Source organism: Pleurodeles waltl, chromosome 1_1 (assembly GCF_031143425.1).
Source record: "Pleurodeles waltl isolate 20211129_DDA chromosome 1_1, aPleWal1.hap1.20221129, whole genome shotgun sequence".
In the NCBI taxonomy this organism is placed as follows: domain Eukaryota; kingdom Metazoa; phylum Chordata; class Amphibia; order Caudata; family Salamandridae; genus Pleurodeles; species Pleurodeles waltl.
This window is the reverse complement of record NC_090436.1, coordinates 717,257,817-717,284,642: the sequence shown is the minus strand read 5'-3', so window position 1 is coordinate 717,284,642 and position 26,826 is coordinate 717,257,817. Positions and strand designations below refer to the sequence as shown.

Below are 26,826 nucleotides of genomic sequence, written 5' to 3'. Positions count from 1 at the left end.
GGCCACACTGCAGTGCTAGAACCTTGGGAATAAATGTAGCCTGCGTAACACTAATAGTCACATTAGCTTACCTCATCATAATAGCCTTCATGTAAAATTCAACCAAAAGAATTTGCACAGAGCTGCCAAAAGCACATCGGTTTTGAGAACACTGGCCCTCATTATGAGTCGACTCGTGATGGCAGTCTGACTGCCGCCAAGTCGTTAGTCCAACCACTTTGGTGGTGGTCAGACCGCCACTTTATGACAGTGGCGGTTCGGCCATGGTTGGACTGCCAGTTTTCATCCAATGGAGGGACTGGTGGTGCTGGCGGTCCTAATACCCCAGGGCAGCACTGCATGCAGCACCGCCTTGGGGATAATGACCCCCGCTCTGCACCGCCATGTACAAGCTGGCAGAGACAAGGTGCAGGGGGCCCCATGGGGCATGGGTAGTGCACTTGGCATGGGCAGTGTGGAGGCCCACATGGACAGCCCTGTTGTGCTCTTCACTGTCTGCTAAGCATCCTACACACCGCAACATTGCTGCCAGCTCAATTACGAGCTGGCGTCAAGGTTGTGGGTTGTTTACTGCTGGGCTAGCGGGCAGAAATTTGTTTCTGCCTGCTGACTCAGCAGGAAACTCGTAATAGGGGCCACAGGAAGGTCACCACACTGGCAGTGCCCTGACCACGGGAGTTTGGTGGGCACCCATTTCCGCCCACCAAACTCGTAATGAGGGTCTCTGTTTGTCATTTTTTCATTTATTAATGTTTGAGCATAGGTTCCAAAGCCAGTCTGGATACATTAAGTGAATCAGATAGTTGAGACCTCCACTCATGATGTAGAATCTAAGATCTCACTGAAGACTGATATCAAGAGGTGTTTCTCTCTCTCAGTCTGTTAGAAATGGGGTTTTTGGTTGGCAGTCAGGTTGCCCTCTGTCCAAGCAAGAACCCTCACTCTAGTCAGGGTAAGTCACACACAATCCAAAATCAGCCTGTGCTCACCCTCCGGTAGCTTGGCACGAGCAGTCAGGCTTAACTTAGAAGGCAATGTGTAAAGCATTTGTGCAATAAATCATACAACACCATAGCATAACACCACAAAAATACACCACACAGTATTTAGAAAAATATATAATATTTATCTGGGTATCTTCAGGTCAAAATGATCAAAGTTGCAATACGAATTTGTAAAGATATCACTGAAAAGTGATAGAAAGTGTCTTAAGTCTTTAGAATATAAACAAAGTCTCTTTCAAGCACAAGTACCTGGTTGGGAGTGGAAAAATCTCCTCAGAGGGCCACAAGGAAAGAGGTGCGTGGAAAAAGGGTGTGTGCGTCGATTTCTCCCCAGCACACACGGACTTGCGTCGTTATTTTCCACGCGGGGAAGTCGGCGTCGTTTTCCGGCGCGTGGACAGTCTCTTTCTGTGGATCGCGGGGATTACCAGATGTCCCGGGTCTGTGCATGGATTTTCCTGCTTGTTCTCTGGCTGCGCGTCGGTCTGCGGGGCTGCGCGTCGAAATTACGATCTCACGGCAGGCGTCGCGTCGATTTCTCCTCTAGACTTCGATCTGCGGGGCTGCGCGTTGAAATTACGATCTCACGGCAGGCGTTGCGTCGATTTCTCCTCTAGAGGTCGGGCGGCGTTGTCCTTGCGAGGCCGTGCGTCGGATCTTCGATCGTCCCCAGAGCGTTGCGTTGATCAGCGTCGGAGTGCGGCGTTTTTCTCGCCGCGAAACAAGCTGTGCGTCAAAATTTTCGGCGCACGGAGCATCCAAGTAAAAGAGAGAAGTCTTTTTGGCCCTGAGACTTCAAGGAACAGGAGGCAAGCTCTATCCAAGCCCTTGGAGAGCACTTTCACAGCCAGACAAGAGTTCAGCAAGGCAGCAGGGCAACAGCAAGGCAGCAGTCCTTTGTAGAAAGCAGACAGGTGAGTCCTTTGAGCAGCCAGGCAGTTCTTCTTGGCAGGATGTAGTTTCTGGTTCAGGTTTCTTCTCCAGCAAGTGTCTGATGAGGTAGGGCAGAGGCCCTGTTTTATACTAAGTTGTGCCTTTGGAGTGGGGGTGACTTCAAAGAGTCTCTAAGAAATGCACCAAGCCCCCTTTCAGTTCAATCCTGTCTGCCAGAGTCCCAGTAGGGGGTGTGGCAGTCCTTTGTGTGAGGGCAGGCCCTCCACCCTCCCAGCCCAGGAAGACCCATTCAAAATGCAGATGTATGCAAGTGAGGCTGAGCACCCTGTGTTTGGGGTGTGTCTTAGTGAATGCACAAGGAGCTGTCAACTAAACCTAGCCAGACGTGGATTGAAGGGCACAACAAGATTTTAGTGCAAAGAAATGCTCACTTTCTAAAAGTGGCATTTCTAGAATAGTAATATTAAATCCGACTTCACCAGTCAGCAGGATTTTGTATTACCATTCTGGCCATACTAAATATGACCTTCCTGCTCCTTTCAGATCAGCAGCTGCCACTTCAACAGTGTATGAGGGCAGCCCCAATGTTAGCCTATGAAAGGAGCAGGCCTCACAGTAGTGTAAAAACGAATTTAGGAGTTTTACACTACCAGGACATATAACTACACAGGTACATGTCCTGCCTTTTACCTACACAGCACCCTGCTCTAGGGGTTACCTAGGGCACACATTAGGGATGACTTATATGTAGTAAAAGGGGAGTTCTAGGCTTGGCAAGTACTTTTAAATGCCAAGTCGAAGTGGCAGTGAAACTGCACACACAGGCCTTGCAATGGCAGGCCTGAGACAGGGTTAAGGGGCTACTGAGGTGGGTGGCACAACCAGTGCTGCAGGCCCACTAGTAGCATTTAATCTACCTGCCCTAGGCACATGTAGTGCACTCTGCCAGGGACTTACAAGTAAATTAAATAGTCAATCATGGATAAACCAATCAGTAGTACAATTTACACAGAGAGCATATGCACTTTAGCACTGGTTAGCAGTGGTAAAGTGCCCAGAGGTCAAAAGCCACCAACAACAGGTCAGAAAAAATAGGAGGAAGGAGGCAAAAAGTTTGGGGATGTCCCTGTCAAAAAGCCAGGTCCAACACAGTCCATTCTCCTTTTTGCCACAAAAGGTCGGGTTGACGGGCTAAAGCTATCTCTTCTCACTTTACTGTTGGTTCATACTCAGTCATTCATCTCTGCAGACTTTCCACAGCCTCAGTGCGCTTGCAACTATACCAACATGTAAAAACATGTATTATTCAAAAAGATATCAAAATAATTCAGAAAATCACAACATTTACAACCAAGTTTTCACATAACTGTATTGAATTTTAAAGAAAAAAAGCATACACATAGATTTACAGCAGACCTTGACCTCAGCAATGTTGTAGGAGTAGGATGTGCCTACCACACAGCAAGGTAGGAGTACAAAGCACGGGCAATACCATTAAGTATGGCTATAACTTGAAAGTGTACCTTCATTGACTGGTAAGGCACTCTTAAAGAGGCACTTTCAGCTTTAACCCAGACTTACTGGCTTTGGCAATGCTTGTTCTAATTTTAGTTGGCAGTGTTTTCGCAGATTGGATTCATTTATCCACTTTCCCACACTTGACAACAAGAGTACAGTGCAATCAGATAACTAGGTCAATGAAAATAAACAATATGAGGTGATAGGAAGCATGATCAGTGTCACGTACGTGATAAAAAGTGTTTACAGTTTTTCGGACGAATTGCAGCGCACATTTATGTCCGGAACAAATATCGCATTAGATGGAAAAATTCAATTATTGCCAACTGCAACACAGTATGTATGTTTTTAAAAGAAAGAACATGGTTTTATCATTTGGTATTGTTATCCACAAATCATTCGATAGAAGCCTTTGGTGATTATGTTTTGTGCTCTCTATTATGATTTGTTGTGAACTTGTCCTGAAAAGTGGGTCCCATCCCTTCCATAACATGCAAAGCATTGATGTCTTATCTTTTTACCTAAGAAATCTTTCAAGATCATCTCTGCTGCATCGGGACCAGGAAACATCTCCAAGGTTTTGTCCTTTTATCCATTCTCCAGACATGATGTGAAGACCATCAGCGCAGGAGGGGTTATCGTTGTCATGATTTATCCCCATGCTAGAATAATAAAGATGATATATTATAACATGGATCGTGCATACTAACCCGTCACAAACAAACACAGAGGTGTATCTGTGAGTAAAGGCTGAAACTATACAACAGTAAGTGGAAGCATAATGCTGATTTTATATATGTTGCAATGGTTCATTATATAGTATGATACTGTCTTTTAGGTATTGTTTTCCTCGTTCTAATGAATGAGGTTTGGAGTGTTGGAAATGAACATGCCTTTGTGAATTGGCCCCAAAACATCTTAAATGGGAATATTCAGGAAATATTCATATACAAGTATTAGAAATAAAAATTATTGTGCCCTCTCTATGCATTATTTTACTAATAGGGATTTGGAAGTTTTGGGAGGATTCATAAATGTGTGAAACATTACATACAATTATAAGCCTGTAGTATTACTTCCCACAGTCATAAATTGTGACTAGGATCTTTATGTTTAAGACTGAAATGGGTTTTAGGCCGCCCTGCCTTTATTCATATACTGCCTAGTTACTCAATGAGAACTTCATGAGAACCAAACATACACACGGCAAGCAATAGATTGCAAGCCCCTTCCTTGCCTGACTTCTTGTAAACAAGCATGCAAGGATAGTAGCTTTATATTCAAGTTATATTTATAGAGCAGAATTTCATTTTGTGCTGGTGTGGCAGTGGCAGATTGAATGCGCTTAGTCCAATATCAATTATGATCACAAGAAACCCACTTCAAAGTAATTGTACAAAAAAGATGCAATTTCTGCCTACTTTGTGACAATAAATGCAGTGTCTTTCAAGCATCCAAGTGCTTCAGGTACTTAAATATCTTTCAGAGATGCCAGCATAGAATCTTTAGCCGCACATTTCAAACCCAAAATGCAAAATTGGTTTCTAGATCTGAAACACATTTGAAATGTAGGTAGCAAGACACTAGGAAGAGCCAAATACTTTCAACTAATAGCAAATAGATCCAAGAAAACTATTAAAGTAAACTATACAAATGCATGTCAGGGATAGAATTCATAAGAAAAAGTGAGTAAGCTGAAGCCATTTAGCATTAGTGTTGAATAACGGAGCCCGAAGCCTTTTGCTCTCTATCTGCAAAGTTTTACATAAATTAGCAAAAACAAATTTAAATCAATATCTGAGGGTGTCATACTTTCACGTTTGTTGTGGAATGTGCAAGCACGTTTGTGTAAACACACACCTAGCTGAATTAATATTATGTTACTCACCAAGCACATCTCAGCACTTGATTAGAACCAGTAGTGCTGTAGATTGTTGCCCAATTATCCCACGAATAAAATTAGCATAGACAGAGCAAGTTTATAGTTCCTGCACATCCAGTGCCCGTCTGGAATAATGGCCTGCTAGGGACAATTGGCATCAGCTCATCTGATGTAAAGCTTCATCCAGGAAGGTCAGTGCTCCAATGGCAGGTACAGCTCGTAAGAAATTTGGGTTATTGGTTGAGAGAGTGGAAGCCCCACTCAGGCAACAGCCACAATCCTTATTAGAGTGAACCAAAAAAGTTTCTAAATGTGCAAAGTATTTACTCAGTACATAAACAGTAATAAAGTGAAAACACAACACCAGAAAACCCCCAAACCAATTTAGAAAAATAGAAAACATTTTCATAAACTAAATGATACCAGAATGACCAAATCTAATCCGTAGATTCAGAATTATTACATTTTAATGTTTTTAGTGACAATAGCGCCTAAAGGCACTGCTGATTGTACCTGACCAGGGGAAGTCACAAGGTCAGGCAGACGACGATGGAGTGCAGGTCGGATACAGAAACCAGGTTGGTTCCACTTAAAAAGTTACCTTGTCAAAGTCCAGCATTAAGAGTTCTGTTTGCTGTGGAGAAGGCAATGAGGAACAGGCAGCATAGAATTGTCGCTGTACTGCTGGGGGTGGTGGGCTATTGTCACTGTAGTACGAAGAGACAGGTCTGGCATCACAGATGATCATTGCTGGAGCTTTACACTGACAAATACCAGGCAGTCACTACTGTAGTGCAGAGTGCAGATCGCACATTGCCAGTTGTCACTGGCAGTCACTGTAGCACGGAGAACTGATTTCACTGGATCTTTGCATTGGCAGCCGTCATGGGTGTTAGAGTCTCGGCACAAAGGGGCCTGTTCATGGATCTGAAGAGCCCAAAATTCAGCATTTCAAGTTTTCTTCTTTGGAGGAGCTTAGGCTGATGTTAGACAAGTGTCCAGGACCTTGGGGGTACCTCTTCAGGATTTGGAACTCACTCCAGCAGAGGCCGGCAAGGCTCAGGCAGGTACTGTTGCAGCAGGTCAGATGGGCTGTTGCAGAGAGGCCTCTGGAGCTTGTTATGTCCCTGCACCTCACACAGGTGGGCAGTAACTGACTCTTGAAGTCACTCAGGTTAGCTTGGGATTAAGGCAAGCAGGGCCTGTCTTCCTTCTTAGACAGCAAGGAAGCCTTCAGTAGCTGGTAAGTCCTCTTCCAGCTGGATAATCTTTCTTCTGTAAGGTCCACAAGTCCAGGAGTGTTCTACAGAGTTGTTCCAAGAGTCCAATTTTACATCTGGTGCTAGCTTTTAAATGTAGGGGGGGCACTCTCTCATACCCCTACATCTGGTTCTGAAAAATTCTTCCCTTCTCCTGTCAGGACCTCACATTGTCTGGGATGGCAATAAGCTTGTGGCAGGTTCATTTGTGTGGGTCAGAGGCAAGCCCTAAAAAGTGCTAGTAGGGCAGGGCCCTCTAGCCATCCTGGCAGAATGTTCCATCCTGCACACATCTATTCCCCTTTGTGTCACTGTCTGGAGGAATACACAAACCCCAACAGCAGAGCAATTCACTGTCATGTGACCCAAGGCACTGGCAGAAGGCACAAATGGTTAGGACAAGAAAATGCCAACTTTTTAAAAGTGGCATTTTCAGAATTCTGACTTAAAATCTGACTTTGTCATTAAAGAGGATTTTAAATTACAATTTTGTTTTCGTCTAACAGCATAACTCTATCTGTTCCCAGCCAAAATGTAGCACTTATTATTTTGTAATAATGTAACCCAGTATTAGCTAATGAGCGAGATAGGCCTTAGAGTAGTGAAAAACAACTTTAGGAGTTTTTCAGTAGCAGGACATGTGAAACCTAAACCAATGTGGTTGACTTTTATATGTAGTAAAAAAGAAAGGTTTAGGTCTGGCAAAAGATTTATTTTGCCCTGTCGGAATGGTGGTTTAAAACTTCAACACAGGCAGCAGTGGCAGGCCTGAGACATGTTTTAAAGTGCTACTTTAGCGGGTGGCACAATGAGTGCTGAAGGTCCACGAGTAGCATTTAATATACAGATGTGATATGGGCTTATGTCCATTTTACCATATTTGAGGAAAAGAGCTCAAGTGATTTACCACTGGCTAGCTGTGGTAAATTGCACAGAGTCCTAATGGTAACAAAACTGGGTTCAGTAACAGAAGGCAACAATTTGGAGTTGACTGGGCAAAATGGGCCAGGTCCAACACAACTGTCTGAAAATAGATTTAAAAAAATTACTTTACAACTGTTAAAGAGGTAAAAATAATTTCAGTGATACACACATGAGATGCTGGGCCTGAGTACTGAGGTGACATACATACAATTTGTTTGTTGTAGACAGTCAAGACCTTTCAGTAATATAACTATCACATAAAGAGAGTAGGAGGTACAACCCCTGCACACCCTTCAAGGGATAACAGAATACAAACTAAAAGATTCACTACCGGTAGAGGTATAACTCATTGGGACACCTACCTAAATCCTAGGACCTACTGATATGCCAATTACATTTTATGAGATAGTCTTACTACATTTTGTGGAATGCTTCATCATCGGCTTCCTCACGCCACCCTTGTAAGGTGGTACTATCAGTTTGGTATCGACCTCTGTTCGAGGAAGTTCTTAATAAGAAAAATAACTGGATAAAGGTAGGATCCAGATAATTATAGAAATACCTAAAGGTAAACTTAAGGAATTTACTTTAATAGCAGGTACCTTAGATATGGCGAAATGAGTACTGGATGATAAAGGATACAATGATTTGTTTATTCAAAACAAGCCAACATCTTTCTGCTCATTTAGGGGCCGAACATTGGTCAATGGCATTCATTATGGCTCAAAGGATCCCTGCTCCTATAATAATCTTACAGCACATGAATGTTAGAAAATGAATTTCCGTTCTCCATACTCCACCTGATATCAAACTATGATGTAAAAAATGAAGTAGTCTGTCACAGTTGTACACACTACTTGGTGACATGTCCATGCATTTTCCAGTCATAATTGTGCAAAGTTTTATAAAAGTGGCACACTGGCGACACTGTACTGTAAACGAAAAATACAGCACATGTGATGGTAAATAGAAAAGTGAACACATTTGCATGTACTAATTCTTTCACTAACTCTAGTTTGTTAGGACTTTAAAGTCTGGTCAGATGGGGAACCTTTTGTAGTCACACTCTTATTGGAGAAATATTTGGTAGGAGAATTTGGACTGGAGAAAACGTCATTTTATCGGCATTCATACAGTAACATTTGTTCAAAGCTCGTCATTTCTTTTGAATCACATAGTACAACCACTCTCACTCTGCATATGTTGATAATCCATTGGCCGAATCAATATTGCTGGCAGCAGATCATGAATTCATGACAACGCATGTGGACTTTGCATGCACAAATGGCCAGTGGGTAACTCCATAGTATTCTTGGTGTCAGTGGGGCATGCATCCATGATTTTTCAGAGAAAACAACATGCAGTCCATTAAGACACCCATCCATTAAAAGTGGCAGACCTAACAGTAAACCATGAGAATCCACTGAGGATGCATCTGCTGCTAATGAGCAATGTGTCTTGTTCAAAGTGCAGTGAATGTATCATTTGCCATATGTGTTTCTCCCCATTTCCTCTCTGACAAACCTGTCTGCTTTCAGGTCAACATAATCTGTTTACTGTTCAGTGTTTCCAGAAGAAACACAAGGAAGCCAGAATGTTTGCCTCTTGATTCCCACACTTTCTAATGCTCTCAACAAAACACCTGGCATACAAGAAAAACCTTAAAAATGTCTATTTTATGCTCCTCTTTATTAATCTTTTAACTTCTCTAGTATGTTAATTTGCAGCACAAAAAACCCTTTAGGTGTATGTCGTCTCCGGAAATGTCCTATTCCAAAGTAGAGTTACCACTGGTTATTTCTTTGACTATCTGTGTTATTACGTAATGTAGAGAACAACAGGGCCAGCTCTATTGCAGTGTGACAGGTGCCACCGCACCAGGTGCTGCCTGTGGGAGGGGGCAAGTATAGTATAGTTTTAAAAGCCCTTCCTTGACTTCATCAATTTTCAGGCATCAATAAAAATGTCAAGAATATCCTAGTGATTAACTTTCTGCCTGAGTAGAGTTCGGAGTTATCTCTAATGGATGTTCTAAGGTAGTGCTGAGGGTAAAAATGCCTGCTGCAAAGAACGTGTACCATGCAGATCACAAAGTTCATATAAATGCAAATAGGTCAGTGGGTCACTGCTTTTGTCAGAGAGGTCCTTTTATTACTTACAGTTTATAAGTTAAAATCCTAATAGAGAACAGTAAACTTTTAACTGCCATCAAAGAACAGCATGCATTCCGCGAGCTTAAGGTTAGAACCTTAATTTTTTTCTCCAGTCTTTCATTATCCTAATGTTTCAAGAAGGGTTCATTTGGGTATAAATCAATTATTATTATTAAAGAGAACCCCCAACCATGGGGTTACATTTTAAATTCAGATTTTCTGTATCTCCAGACCAAAAACTCTTAAACTTAAAGTATACTGCCTACCAATATAAATGACGTGACTCCTACACCTTGTAGTGCTCTGTTTTATGTAACATTTTGTATACACTGATTTACACATTTATGATTGTTTGCCTTAGTGTAATTTTGTGTGTGATGTAAAGTGCCCAGACAGCCTACACTGGAATGTGTGGTGCTACAAAACTAATTAAATTCATCTGAGATTGAGTGGTAATGGAGACTTGATGGGCACTGCTAAAGGGTGATAGTGAGGGAATTTGTGGCAGAGGTGGTCATTGGGGGGTGCCATCAAACACTGTCGCACATGGTGCCACCAGTGCTAATGCCAGTCCTGGAGGACAATATTGTTTTCAAATGATTAAAAGATTTAGGGCTGGAAGCAAATTACTGTTTATACAGTGTTATTATATTGTCCACTTTGCAGAATGAAACATTTTGCTGTTGTGAAAACGCATCTTGGGATCTCCTCTTGTTAACCATGACACATTCATGAAGGAAACAGCCCATAACCGGAATAATCTTGAAATGGTTATTCAGCCCCAAAAGCTCTACTAAAGCCAGAAAGATTATTGTTTATAAATGTTAGACCAGACAGGCTTAGAATGATGCTTCCCCAAACATTTTGCCTGCTTTCCTCATATTTTGCTAATTTCGTTTTGTTGGCCTTGGCCTCTGAGCATTTTACCATTGCTAACCAGTGATGAAGTGTATGTGCTTGCTTCCTAAAACATGGTTTGATTGCTACATACTGAATTGGCATATTTAACTTATTTATAAGCCCCTAGAAAAGTGTACTATATGCGCCTAGGGGCTGCAACCTAAATGCTACCAGTGGGCTTGCAGTACTGCTCATGCCACCCACTTAAGTAGCACTTTAAAACATGCCTCTGTCCCATGTCCTCTTTAATGGTAATGTCCGATTTATTGTTACAGTTTTGAAGATGCCACTTTCAGAATTTGGTACTTTCCTGCTCTTAGCCCTGTGTGCCTACACCCTGTCTCCAATACATGTCTGTGGTGGGACGACAGCTGGACTTGTGCAGTCCCTCTAGACAGTCACACACAAAGGGAGCTTAGTTGTGACTGATGAGCCATCAACATCCTGATGGGCCATACTGGACAAGATGGTACCAGTGGGTAATTGGTCTTCTGACCCTACAAACTCATTACACTTTTGGACGTCACCACCTCCACCGAAGATACCCCCCTCGCCGCCGAACACATGCACTTCCAGATCCACACCGACCCCAGGACCACCCTCAGAGGCACTCTCGTCTACAGGCCCCCTGGCCCACGCGCCCCATTCAGCAAATCCATCACAGACTTCATCACCCCGTGCGCCCTAGCCTCGCCTGACTACATCCTCCTCGGGGACCTGAACTTCCACCTGGAGAAGAACAACGACACCAACACCGCCACCTTGCTCGACAACCTCGCCAACCTCGGACTCAAGCAACTGGTGAACACCCCCACTCACACGCCGGCCACACGCTCGACCCCATTTTCTCCGCCAGCAACCACGTAGCCTTCAACTACTCCTCCGAGATACACTGGACCGACCACAGATGTGTACACTTCACCTTCAGACGCAAGACCCACCACCTTCGCACACAACTAATCTCCTGCAGACCCTGGAACAAAATCTCCACAGAACAGCTACTTTCCACTCTCAACCATAACCAACCTGCCATAACCCCCGATGACAACAACGCAGCCCTCGGCCTCACACAGTGGATCACCAACTGCGCCGACAACCTCTCCCCCCTCAGAAACCTCCCAAGACAGACTGACATCAGGAAACCTCCTTGGTTCACAGACGCCCTCAAAGAATCCAAGAAAACCAGCTGCACCCTCGAAAAAACCTGGCGCAAAGAACACACCGTCGAGAACATGTCAGCCCTCAAGACCGCCACCCGCAAACACCACCAGCTGATCCGCTCCACCAAAAGGGCATCCTTCAAAGAGAGACTGGACAAGAACACCCACAACAGCAAAGAACTCTTCAACATCGTCAAAGAGCTCTCCAATCCCAACCCCAGCTCCAACACCATCACGCCCTCACAAGACCTCTGCAACTCCCTCGCCACTTTTTTCCATCAAAAGATCACCGACCTACACAACAGCTTCGGACCCCAGATCCCGCCGACCACCACTGAACTCACAGCCCGACCATCACCCTCAACGCTTGGACCCCCATCAGCCCCGAAGAGACAAGAACCACCATGAACTCCATCCACTCCGGCGCCCCATCGGACACATGCCCCCACCACATCTTCAACAAAGCCGACGCCATCATCGCCCCCTGTCTCCAGAGCATCATCAACAGCTCGCTTGCCACGGCCACCTTCCCCGAAAGTTGGACACACGCAGAAGTCAACGCGCTCCTGAAGAAACCTACAGCGGACCCCAACGACCTGAAGAACTTCCGCCCCATCTCGCTCCTCCCCTTCCCGGCCAAGGTCATTGAGAAGGCCGTCAACAAGCAACTGACCAACTTCTTCGAAGACAACAACTTGCTCGACCCCTCCCAGTCTGGCCTTAGGGCCAACCACAGCACAGAAACCGCCCTCATCGCAGCGCCAGATGACATCAGAACCCTGATGGACAACGGAGAAACAACCGCCCTCATCATCCTTGACCTCTCGGCCGCCTTCAACACCGTCTGCCACCGCACCCTAATAACCCGCCTCCGCTTCACTGGTATCCAAGGACAGGCCCTGAACTGGATCATCTTGTTCCTCTCGGACCGAACACAGAGAGTCTACCTCCCGCCCTTCCTCTCAGAACCCACCAAGATCATCTGCGGCGTCCCACAGGGCTCCTCACTGAGCCCCACTCTCTTCAACATCTACATGAGCCCCCTCGCCAACATCGCTCGCAAACACAACATCAACATCATCTCCTAGGCCGACGACACCCAGCTGATACTCTCCCTCACCAAAGACCCAGCCACCGCCAAAGCCAACCTGCAGGATGGAATGAAAGACGTCGCACAATGGATGAAGCTCAGCCGCCTGAAACTGAACTCAGACAAAACAGAGGTCCTCATCCTCGGAAACTCCCCGTCCGCTTGGAATGACTCTTGGTGGCCCACGGCCCTGGGCACCACACCTACCCCCTCAGACCACGCACGCAACCTCTGATTCATCCTGGACCCCCTTCTCACCATGACCAAGCAAGTCAACGCCATCTCATCCTCTTGCTTCCACACCCTTTGAATACTCCGGAAGATCTTCCGCTGGATCCCCGCCGATATCAGAAAGACTATTAACCACGCCCTTGTCACAAGCCGCCTGGACTACGGGAACACCCTATAAGCAGGAACCACCGCAAAACTTCAGAAACGTCTTCAGCGCATACAAAACGCCTCTGCACTCCTCATCCTCGACGTACCCCGCCACAGCCCATATCCGCCTACCTGAGACACCTGCACTGGCTCCCCGTCAACAAGAGGATCACCTTCAGGCTCCTCACCCACGCACACAAAGCCCTCCACAACAAGGGCCCCGAATAACTCAACAGTCGCCTCGCCTTCTACACGCCCACCCGCCAACTTCACTCTACCAACCTCGCTCTCACCGCCATCCCTCGCATCCGCAGAGCCACCGCCGGAGGTAAATCCTTCTCCTACCTGGCAGCCAAGACATGGAACTCCCTTCCTGTCCACCTCAGGACTACCCAGGACCACCTCGCATTCAGGAAGCGCCTCAAGACCTGGCTCTTCGAGCAGCACTAACCCCCCCCCTAGCGCCTTGAGACCCTCACGGGTGAGTAGCTCGCGTTATAAATGCCTTGATTGATTGATTGATTGATTGATTGACCTGTGGATACTCTGCCAGGAAAAAGGATTCCTGTGTTGCTACAAGGACTGCTACTCTGCTGGACTGCTGCTCTGAAAAAACTTATTTCTTGCTGCTCTGACCTGCTGCCCTCCTTTCCTGGGTGAGAGAACTGGACTCACAACACCAGAACCCAGAGTGACTCCAAAGGCTTTCTGGCTTGCCTCCTGTTCTTCTGAAGTCTTGGGGACAAAAAAGACTTCCAACTCATCACCTACATCACCTGGACTCTGCCATTTGAGAGTCTTGCCTTACTAAGTGGTGCCTCTGACTTTGCATGGCTTGGAACAGACGCATCGCCTTCCTCCTTGGGATCAATGCTGAAGCATCACCTCCTTTGCCTCTTGCATCTTGTTCTTGACGTCAATGCAGCCACGAGCCAAGGCCTGCAGGCCAAGCAGGCCCCTGTATCTGAACCATGCTCCATCGCAATTGGGCCATCTTGTCAGATTTGACCTGGTCCAGCATGATCAGATAGCCCTGGTTGACACTTAATGCTTTAAAGCACTACAATTCAGTTTATCCTTTAATAATTGATATCTCAAGTTCTACTTATTGGATTTTTGTTGTTTTGGTCTTGTTTTGCTCAATAAATCAAGCTCTATTTTCCTCACCAGGTGTGGAATTTTTTGAGTGGTGGTTTCACTGTTTTGCTGTTTGAAGTGTTGCATAAATACTTTAAACATTGCCACTTAAGATAAGTCTGACAGCTCTGTGCCAAGTTACTAGGAGTGAGCACATGTTGCTTTAGGTTGTGTTTGTGATTTACACTGACTAGGATTGTGGTTCCTGCTTGGAGAGGGTGCATACAACTGCCAATCAGGAACCTAATTTCTAACATTAAACTATTGCTATACCTCAAAGAGATGTACCTTCCCTTGCCATTAGGAATGCACGGAATTGACCTCCTATATATTATGGCCTGTCAGTGTCTGGATGTGATGTACAATGGTGTGATTCTCAGCTATAGTGTTGCAGAATACTGTACAATGTGGCCAGTCCTTGACTGCAACAAGAGAACCTCTAGGTCAGGCCATAATGATTCCACATCCAGTCAGCAGTGGCACTAAGAATGGTATCTTCTACTGGACTATGGGGTCTCAAGCAGTGGTGTAACAAAACTTGAGGGGGGCCCCTGCCAAGTACCTGGAGGGCCCCCCCGGACTCCTCTGGACTCAGTCACTGGCCTTCCACCCATGCACAGTGTACTGTGCTGAGGGGCCCACCTGGAGTTTGCACCCCACCCACCCCAACAACACATGGGCTGCAGGGGCCTTTGTCACATCACTGGTCTCAAACACAACCGGCAACCGAATTTACAGGATCTGTTCATTGAGGGATCTAATACCAGATTTCAATCTCCTTCAATAGAATATTAAAGAATCATGTCATCTAGACATATCTAAAAACTTATGAAATTCCACACTTGCATTAGATATGTTAAATATTGTTATGCGTAAATCAAAAAATAACAGCACACAAACGAATATCTGTCTTCCGGAATACACAAAACCGTGTTGTATTGAAAATCAATGCCCCCCTACAACACACAATAATCGTCAATGCAAATATATAGGAGCCGCAGAATCCATAGTATATATTGTGCCACCGTTTGGCTCTAGTGTGGGTGGCCTCACTGGGCTCTAAGTATCCAGCAACATTGCCAAGTCAACTGCAAGTCTATCAAGTTTATACCAAGACACGTTGTGCTATTGTCACGTTAATTAATCCGACATTTCATGTTAAACATATGAGGTAACCCTATAGTCCAGGAGTTTAAAAAAATCTTAGCAAGTTAGCATTCCCTTTACCATTTCTGTCAATTATCAGTGAGGTGAGGTCTTGCTTATGCCGGAAATACGGGACACAATTGCCTATCCCTTCCAGTCTCTGCTCGCCCACAAGGATTCCGCACCCAATCAGTGAACCCAATACACAGAATATAAATGGTGCCCTGATTCAATAAAAACCAGTCAGGAGCGCTACATGCCGCGGAATGCCAAGCACTATCTCCAAACTCTCCGTCTGCAACAAAAAGTACACAACGTTTACAAACACGGAAGAAAGTGAATGAAGTTCGCATGTTACACCCGTTCCTGGTTAACTGCCTACTCACCTCAAGACCGCCTGAAGCAATTCTCTGAGGTGATGGTAACCTCAATGGTTTGCATCTAGGGTCACAAACAGTGCTTAATTTGTAAATAAACGCTTACCAGTGCCCAAAACCCTCCTCCTAACTATGAGACTGCTGCAATTAAATGTGCAAACACGGAATACTGAGGCAGCGTAATCCTGAAGACATCTCAGGTCTCTGCAATTCATTTTCAGCCACTCCTTGCCCCGTCAGATCACTCTTGCAGCTTTCTGCGTTCTCCCTTTGTGACGCTTTTTCGTTTTTCGCTTCCACGGTCTCTCCCATATGTGTCTTTTGCTCCCAGTAAATGCTTGAGGCAGAAAAATAAGTGCCGTCCCTCAAAAATACGTGCCGGTGCTCTGCACCGGAAACAACAAGCACAAATTAAGCACTGGTCACAACCATCACAATCTGATGGGAATAACAAGTAGATTGGGACACCGCAGATATGCACACACCTAATTTTGATTCGGAATATGTTGCAAAACTCTTTATGCAATTAGGATATACTTTTCCCGAATCGCAAAAGCAGTCCACTATAGCTTAAGAAAGCATAGTGTGGTCACAAATCCTGTGATTTTAACAACTGCCAAACGGTTTTGACCATCAAGCCTGAATCTTTTTACAGTGGAAGTAGACAGATAAGTTTGTTTTTTTACGCCAACTCCGTTTTTAGACGGACTTGATAAAGGCTTAATCAGAAATGTATGCCTATGACCCTTTTAATAAACTGGCAAATAATCCCATGTTTTTGTGTATCCATGCCACACTGCATACCGTGCTGTAAAAATAAAAGTAATGGAGAAAAGGTAGGCACATGTTTCTAATGCAAACACAGAAGGCAAGGCACTGTTGCATGTATACATCTTCACGCTCAAGCACTATGAATCTGGGCGCTATGAATATCAAAAACATGGTTGGTCTCAGGTTGCACACGCTATTTTTTGCCATATCTTACGATAAGCTATGACAAGCATAACGCTGTTCAGACTCTGGGGGAAAATACATTTTTATAAATGGAATGATGTTGACAGAGACACACGTGAAACGGGACCCCTTTACCAATCCAGCAGGGGAATAATTGAAAAAACATGCATGTTCAGAATGATTATTCTTTTGATAAAAAGGAACAAGTGGTTGCTATTTCGCTGGCCTTTCATCATGAAGGACAATACCTCTTCCAGTGTTTCAAAAGCATCTGCTTGAAGGATCCTTGAAGCCCCTGACTTCAGTCTGAGAGGTGTAATAAAAGCGGAGACATGAATGTTCACCACAAGAAAGCACCCGGATTTATAATGTTCATTTTCACGGCCTTAAACAGTCCCAGGTACTCTGGCCCTCCTAGTGAAATCCTACAAATTACAACGTTCTTTTTTCTTCTACCCCTCTGAAGTGATGCATCGCGTTGTTTTGAACTGCATCACTAACGCAAGGGAAGCTTCAGCTATGCTGGAAAAGCAGAGTTTGGGGTTTTATTCCCAGTTTTGAATTAGCGGGCCATGCCTGTGAAAGCCCATCACAATACAACCCCCCCCCGGATGTAAAATAAAATTCGGTGCAGACCAGTATTTAACCTGTTACGTAGATTAAATCTGCGGTCATTTTATTGTATATTGTTGTTTGACATGGTGTAGACAGGGCCCGCCTTTATTTAGATAGAGCCTCAGGCAAAACCAAACTTAGGGCCTGATTTAGAAATCCGTGGACGGGTTACTCCATCTCAACGGTGACAGATATCAAGTCAGCTGAAATCTAAATCGCATAGGACATAAGGGCCAGATTTAGATCCTGGTGGAGGGATTACTCCATCACAAATGTGACAGATATCCAGTCACGGTATTATTATCTCGATAGGCTATTATTTTGTCGTAACATGGTGGACGGCATAGCCGTCATGTTTGTGACGGTGTAAACTCACCATCATATCAATCAGGCCCTTAGTGCTCTTTGCGATCCTCCTCACTTCTGCTCCCACATAAACTTTTCTAATCTGCACTATTCTTTTTTCTATCTGATGTTGTTGTACCAGCTAAATAAACTTGTCAAAAATATTAACTGTTGCTATGCTGGCTGTTGATACAGTTATGTTTTTCAGTGGTTTAGGAACATACACCCCTTCCCTTGCTATCATGTATAACTAAAAGCTTCCCACCAGTGTAGTAAACCTAAAGGTATAAAAGGGGCAATACATCCTGCAGGTGAAAGGGAATTAGGGAAGGTCTATTTTTTCAACATTCACTATCACTTAGAGCCCTTTTTCCCTGCTCCTGTTACGATCTCTGGGTTGTTAGGACCCATTTAGCAGTGACTGGCATGTGAACACATTTCGCCATCCCACTTCACCTGAATCACACTGAGGCACAAGTCCTAATGAAATTAGTGAGGAGGACTAATATAGCCTTAGAACCCGCCGTAGCGGGCTCTACCGGCTATTAAAGGCCCGCTCCCCGCGTTAAATGCCCGAGCCGAAGGCAAGGGCATTTAACAAGGGAGAGGGACTTTAATAGCCGGTAGAGCCCGCTACTGCGGGTTCTAAGGCTATTAGAACATTCTGCCACACAGGGCAGAATGTTCTATGAAAAAAAAAATGTTCACGGAGCCCGAGGGGATTAAAATCCCCTCGGGCTCCGTGAGGCTTTGTTCACAGCTGTTGCTGTGAACAAAGCGAACATTGGAATGTTGGCGCTGCGGGCTTTTACCGGCCAGTAAAAGCCCGCAGCACTCCATTGTTTTCAATAGAGCCCCCAGCATTCCAATGTTCTAATTACCATTAACAACGAACGCAATAGGAAGTGATGTCAGCAAATGTGATGTCATAGTCATCCAGTATATCTTTACTTTATAGGGCATCGGCTACTTTTCCCACTCCTAATTGATCAGCCACCTGACGTGATAGCTATACATTTAATCAGCGAGACATTTGAAGCTTCAGAGGTGGGTCACAACAGTTTCAAAAGGCTAGGAATGAATGGTGCATGAACATTTAAACCTTTTCATCGAAGCCAGTAGGTGCGTGCCATGTGTTGCGCATGTTTATTTAGAAGATAACTTGGCTGCTTCAAATAACATTAGCTGTCAAGGGACTCAACATAACATGTGATATCTGCATTTTAGCCAACATAACTGTGCATGTTGGAATACTGAGAACCAAACATCAGGGAAAAAGCAAAACTACAAGTCTCAGAATGCAACCTTCGGTTGGCTGAAAGGTGAGAACTGTCTGTTAATATACTGGAGCACCTTGGAAATGGTATAAATAAAGCACAGTTTGTTATTGGCTTCACTCCCTTCCCAACTGTAAGTCACACTTCTTTGGAAAAAAGTTCTCTTTATTTTGCTATGAATATAGAAAATTGTTTATGAATATAGACCACACACAAAAACCTCATCCTCTTACTGTCACAGTATTTCCAAAAAAAGAGTAAGGTTTATTGGGCAAGTGGGGTTAACATTCAAACGGATCACTGACACAATACTGTGGAAAACAATACTGTTGACAAAAATATCATGTAAAAAATCGCTTACCACAATATCGTAATCCTATACTTATAATGGTAAGTGCAAAAATATTGGAAATAAATATTATCTGCATTAATATTGTCCAAAAATAGATACCAATATCGATTTTTAAAATATAAATAGAGTTCGAAAAAGTACATGTTAATGTTTAAAATATTTTAATATACAATTTTAATATAAAGTAAATGTATTCCTGTAATATTTAATACTTCATAGAAATAAACTTATATAAACACACAAAAACATATTTTGGCTGATATTTATATAATTATAGCTATATATATATATATAGATATATATATTTATATATGTATATATATTTTCAATACACATGCTCACAAACGAGCTCTAAGCGGCCCAAGAGGGGTGGTGCACCAAAAACCGGCAGAGCACTCCGGTTAATCTCCTCTCAACAACAAAATTATTTTATAACAGCAGCACTCTCAGGAGGTCAAAAAGAAGTACGTTTATTAAACACAACGCGTTTCGGCTGACTAGCAGCCTTGGTCACATGTATACACGTGACCAAGGCTTCTAGTCAGCCGAAACGCGTTGTGTTTAATAAACTTACTTCTTTTTGACCTCCTGAGAGTGCTGCTGTTATAAAATAATTTTGTTGTTGATATATATATATATATATATATATATATATGTATATATATATATATATATATATATAAATATGTATATAGTGCTATGAAGATACAATCAATACAAATATATATTTTACTCTGTATTGCTTTTGAAATTTTACATTTATTTCTATACAAATATATCTATATACACACAGATACATTTAAAATATTATTAAACATATTATAATGTAAAATTAATATTTTAATTACTTATGTTACACTATATATGTGTGTGTGTGTGTGTGTGTGTAACATACATGCACAATAAAACCATAAAAATATAAAAACATTGAATAGGAAAAAATATATTAATTAAGTTTGACAATAAATAAATATTAACAATTGAAAAATCCAAAAAACACTTTTACAAAAAAACTATAACATTTAAAATGCATATAAAAAGAAAAAGGAAATAATGTAAGATATAAAAAATAAAACAATTAATGTTATAAATTTCACCAACATTATGAAAACTTTTGGAGTCTAAGAATATTAAACATACTACTCCCTCACTGATTTATGCACTGGTAGGGAAAGTGTTGGATTATGAAGGAGTAAAATATACTGTTCTCACTCTAGGTTGAGCAACAGTAGGGAAAGCGTTGGATTTTGAAGGGATGACATTTTAGGGAAAGTGTTGAATTGTACAGAGGTTCATTGTACTATTCCTACTGCAGTCCAAAAGTAGGGAAAGTACTTCACTTCAAGACCATTACATATGTAAGTAACATCATGAATGTAGAAAAATATTGAACTCTTAACAAAAATTATTGATGAACAGAAAATATATGTGAGAAAACTAAAACAAAATTACATACTTATTATTTGATGAAATAATTATCAGTTAATAAATATTTATTAATTAATTTCCAATGATATACTCTTCCAAACCTGCACCTAAAATATAATTCCATAATTTGCATACTTAAAAACAATCAAATGAATAATTAACAATAATAATTAATTGTTAATCAATTATTACTAAATGAACTTCCGAGCCTAGAACCCTACAGATCTAGCAGCCTACTGTTGAAATATATTTAGAATAAATAAATAGTCCATAATTTAAATATTTAACATTGAAAAATAATTAATTTGCAAATAATAATCAATAATTATTTAATTATTAACTTTCCACCATGTACCCCTACAGATTTAGCATCCAGCAACTAAAATTTCAGCAAAATAAATCAGTATTCCAGGTTTTACATAATTTTTTAAAAAAATGAATTAAAAATATTATTTAATTAACATCTCACCCTCGACCCCTAAAAACCTAGTGGTCCCACAACTAAAATATAAGTATAATAAATACGAATTCAATACATTACATACTTAAAATCAATTAAATAATTATTAACAATTAATAACTGATTGTTAATTAATTATTACTTCATTATCTTCCCACCCTACACTCCTACAAACCTAACAGCCCACAAATAACATATAATGAAAATAAATCAATATTACATGATTTACATAATAGATATCGATCAGATAATTAAATGACATGTATTCAATATTTCATAATTATTATTAACTAATTATTTTCCTACCCTATCACCCTATAAACCCTCCAATCTACTATGACACTATAAATCACTATAAAAAAATTAAACAAAGAATCCTAAAACACTGAAAATTACAAGATAATTAAAAAATAGAAACACAAAATACTATAGAAACTAAAAAGCACTCAAATATTTTACAAATATATTTTTAAACATCATATTATTGAAAATGATATTAAAAACATTTATAATATTTAAAATGATATTACTTACCTCACAAAACTATATTTTTTTCTGCAACTTTGTGCATCACGATATTTGTGTATCACAGTATTTTTTCCCAATATTTCTGCCTCCAGTATTTTAAAACAATATTTTGTCCAAACACCATTCACAGTGCAGCTGCTCTGTGTGTAGGGGCATACATTGACACTCCATTGAAAATAGGGTAAGGTGCTAAATATGCCTTTATTGTCCAGAATTTTGAGAACTGAAGTAGGATTTGGGCCTTGGGACACAGCACCACATGCAGAGCCAACCACAGCTGTAATTAGTCAGGAAGGCAGCAGGAAAAACGTGTCTCGAGACTGGAGACATAAGCTACTATTGTGCCTACTTACAATAAAGGGACATTTCTCAGGCTCGATAGGGCCTAGAGCTAAGGGGATGGAGTTCCCGTTCTGAAAAGAAAGAGGACATTCAATCTGTGTCCATGCCCCTTATGCTTTGTGCCCCAAATAAGTTATGTTAGACCTGACAGCCATGGGGTGGTCTTCCACCAACTTTTGCCTGCATCCATCTATTCGTCTTACCTTGTTTTTGCTGGTGTTAGGGCTCCCAAAGTCATTTTTCACTAGTGTGAGGCCTAACCCTCTCATAGGCCAGCATTGGAAATCCTTTAATACCCTTTTAAGGTGCAGTTCCTGATTGAGAAGGAGTAGCTATGTCATGTTTCATATTTTTGGAATGGTAATGATAAATCCTCTTTACTGGTAAAGTAAGATTTAACCTTACTATTTTCGAAATGCCATACAGCCTGTCTCTAATACGCATCTAGGGTGGGTGACAGCTACACTTTGTGAATTCCCTCTAGACAGCCACAAACACAGAAAGATTAGGTCTGTCTATGTACTGATCAACATTCTGATGGCTCTTCGTGGACAGGAAGGGTGGGAGGCCATGACAATTACACCTGAATAGGCAGTGCTTGTCCCCACACAAAGAACTAATTACCCCCTACTGACGGCCTGGAGACAGGGCGGAAAAGAAAGGGCATATGTGCACTTCAAAGACCCTTCTTTAAAGTCTCCCACACTTCAAAGCCACAACTGGGTACAAGTACCGGGTCTCTGACCCCACCAAATCAGACACTACTGGGCCTACAACTGAATTCTGTCAGAAGAGCTGCTGTGCTGGAACAAGGATTTCTACTCCGCTGGACTGCCATCGTGGAAGCACTACTTTCTGCTGTACTGCCCTGCTGCCTGCTCTGACCCTCTCTGACCCTGCTAAGGGAGAGCTTGACTCTGCCTTGCACCATAGGTGATCTCTAAGGGCTTGTTGGTTGCCTCCTTTTGCTTGAGACTCAGGGAAATCCAAGTCTCTACCCCTACTTCTGAGCCTGGTTCACTGAAAGTAGACCCAGATACTTGCACCAGGGAAATTGACATACGTCCTGTCTGCCTGAAGCAGAACCGGTGCATTAGCCTGGTTGCGAGAGCAGAATTGACTCATCACTCTCAGAACCAATGTATTGTCTTGAGAGCCTGATGCATCAGAACTGTGCTTCGCTGTTGCAGCAGTCTACAGAAATGGACATATACCCAAACTGTGTGGAGAAACCCAGTACATCTCACTTCAGTACAGTGCATCTTGGCCACAGCAGTTGCCTTTGGAATCAACGCATCACCATCACTGCATGGAACAGATTGACGCATTGTCATCCCTGTATGGACCTGATTAAAGCATCTCACAGAGCATCTCGATGTTGCAACCAGGAAAGGTACTTTGTTCATTGGGGCCCTGCATGGATTGCATAGTCGGCATGTGCTCCATTGTGGTCAACCTGAAGTTTGATTTTGCCCCAGTCCAGCATGACCTAAAGTAACCTCTAAGAGCACTGTTTAACCCTAAGCACGATTTTTTTTTTTAAACATATCTCGACTTCTACACAATAAATTTTTGTTGTTCTAGTTGTATTTTATTTATCAAAGCATAATCTATTTTTCTAACCTGGAGTTGAGTCTTTTGTGATGCTTTCACTGTGCTACCGTATGAGTTTTTGCACAAATACTTTACAATTTTTACTCTGTAAAACCCTACCACCACCCCAAACTGATCACTAGGTGGAGGTGACAAGAGCTCTGATCATGGCATGTCAGGACGTTTGTAACATCTTTTACACTGGTCCCCTAAAGAAGTGCATTGCCATGCTGAAAAGATTGCAGAAGCATATTGTTAGACTATGCTCAAATTGCCACTTGATCACATCAGATCTGCACTGAAAGCTTTCTACTGGCACCAGAATTAAACTCAAGATCTTCTGCTCTATCCATAAAGCATATGGGCAAAGGCCCAGGAATCCTGCAAAAGCCAGCACTTCTGAAGAGGTCCTGTTACACACAGACTAGAAAGATCCAATTATCAAAGACCCATCTGAACAACTTATAAAGCTTCAAGATGATAAAAAATAGGTACATCCTTGAAAGCCCAAAGCTATGCAATACCCACAACCACAACCTGACATCTGACTCCAACTACATGTGAGTCAGTAAAGTGCTGAAACCAGAACTAATCAGACTTATCTTCAAATTAACAATACACGTACTCAGTCATCCTGTGGAAGAACTTTGAGCACACATTCCAGGTTATCTATGAGATTCCAATGCAATATTTCCTGTCTTTTTTCATGTTCTGTGTAACTTAGCCCTTCAAAGTATTTAACAGCTACAAGTAGCACTTTCATTACCCCAGCCCCAAATACATAAATAAAAGATTGGAAAAGTTTTAAAGTTAAATCATTTAAAACAATCTTGTCAGAATGACAGGTTAAAGTGTATCTAGGATCCCATTAAAAACATATTTATATTTTGCATTTTTATATAGCAAGAACTAAGGTGCTGGAGCACATTACAGGGGCACCAGTTACACAACACAAGGACATATTCATTTTTAGGCACAGGAAGATTAAGGACTTCATTATGAGTTCGGCAGGAGGGATAACCCGTCTGCCAAACGTCCGATGGGGTATTTGCCACCATGCTGTCTACCTCCCCACTGGGCCCATTTCGACTTTCCCACTGAGCTGAAGGGCATAGACCAAGGCTTCCACTCATCAGCCCAGTGGCAAAGTGGCAGCTACATTGTTGCCAGCTCTTAATTGATCCGGCAGCAATGCTGCCACCGCAGGGGGCACCAGCACCCTTGCAATGCTCACTGTCTGCCATGCAGGGGGACCCCGGCACTGCCCATGCACTTGGCATTGCGAGGGTGCTGGGCAGGGGGACCCCTGCACTGCCCATGCCCCTTGTGGCCCCCTGCACCTGTTAATATTGCCATGAAAAGGCTGGTGGAGAACCAGGCCGAAATCAGCAGGGTGGAACTTCATGATCTCTGCCACCGTCTGCCCATCAGGATCATTGATCCCGGCAGAGACATTGGTACCCCATTGGTCTGACTGTCAGGGTCGTAATGTGCTGGTTGGACCCCCACAGCAGTGGGGGTCCTGACCACCACCACGAGGCTGGCAGTCTGAAGACCGCCAGCCTCGTAATCAGGTCCTAAATGATTTGCTCAGAATTACAGGTAGTTGAACTGATGCCAAGACTCAAACCAGATTCCAAAACCAAGGTAGGCACATCTGAGAGTAAAGCCACATCCTCTATGGACATGTAATATGAGCCTCTGTGATCCAGAGTCATTAGTCACCTTATGAGGTGTTTGCTGAAAAACATGAGCTGTGACTACATATTGGTATTGGTTTAAATATGATGTTGGTCACATTCCCATAAGATAACCTTGTGTCAAAGCACAACAAAAAACGGGCAAACAAGTAATCTATCTGCTTGATCCCCTAGGTTACCGCCATGACAGGTGGGTAATAAATAGAATCTTTTAACATACAAAAACATTCCATCAGTCTCTACAGCTTTGAAATTTAAGACTGACTTTACTTTGAAGACATGGTTTTTAATATAAGAGGTAATATCTATGATGCTCAAATCTGTGATAAAAGAAGTTGATTGCTATTTGATCTACAAAGTACTGTAGCTAGCACATGCTTGGATTAGTGTTGTGGTTGTGCGAGCAGGGGGAAAAAAAAAAGAGGGTTGAGGAGGTTCCAAATGTGTCTTTACTATTTTGTATCCCATAGGTTTATGTGGTCTTCAATACAGAAAAACTGCTGAAAGGACTTAAACGAAATTTTATACAAATAACATTACTCATGGGCTGTGCTTTAGAAGGCCTGGTGTAAATCTGTTAAGTAGTTTAAGAGAAATTAACTTCAAAAAAGTGTTTGGGTTGAAGCATGAAGAGGTTTTCACGGCCCCATTTCAAAAGTATAAACACACCCAATGGACTAAGGCGCTTTTTCCTCCCTTTGTGCATTGTCAAAGCATTAACTCAGCTCCACATCCACTACATTCTGATAAGCTGGTCATCAAGGAAACATTTCTTTTGTTGCCGCCATAACCCAACATGGTGCAATGAGCACCATGTTGTGAAATATAAAAAGAAAAAGGGCATAAAGTGGCAGAGTAAACCGACCATGTCTGACAGGCCAATGTGGGGAGAGGGCCAGAAGTCACCCCGCCCAGTATTAAACTACAAATGAAAAAACAATTGTTGCAAATTAATGAATCCTGTGCTGTATGTGTGGATTCTGGAATTGCAAATGCTACATAGGATTTGTGAGTCCTGCAAAAATGTGGAAATTGAAAGTATTTTGAACACTAATGCTGTGCTTCGACATGCGGCAGTGTAAGAGCAAGTCTTAGTCACAGTCAAGGGACCATTGCTTAAGGGACGTGGAGTGTTGGTGATGGCCATCCATGGAGAGTTAGGCAAAGGGCATAACCCAAAATTCCTGTTGTGCACAGCCAAGGGCGTGCACAGTAGAAGATGTCTGTCCACAGAGAGTTGGGTGCAGGATCGGAGGCAATGCCCTATGGTCAACCCCTGTTAGACCGGACATCCTTGGTGTGGTATTCCCCTAAACTTTTTGCCTTCACTCCACCTGTTTTGGTGGATTTGTTTTTATTGGTATTAGGACTTTCTGTACTTTCACACTGTTAACTAGTTCTACGGAGCCT

At 42.7% G+C, this 26,826-nt stretch overlaps 1 protein-coding gene across 2 annotated transcripts in view; it reads right to left on the bottom strand.

Moving 5' to 3' along the window:
* ADAMTS19 (ADAM metallopeptidase with thrombospondin type 1 motif 19) overlaps positions 1-26,826 on the bottom strand; it is a 1,141,020-nt gene that overhangs the window by 585,467 nt on the left and 528,727 nt on the right. For both annotated transcript variants that reach the window (XM_069227292.1, XM_069227293.1), the window contains exon 9: positions 3,938-4,078. In XM_069227292.1, the coding sequence (XP_069083393.1) occupies positions 3,938-4,078 (141 nt within the window). The remainder of the gene's footprint in view (positions 1-3,937; positions 4,079-26,826) is intronic.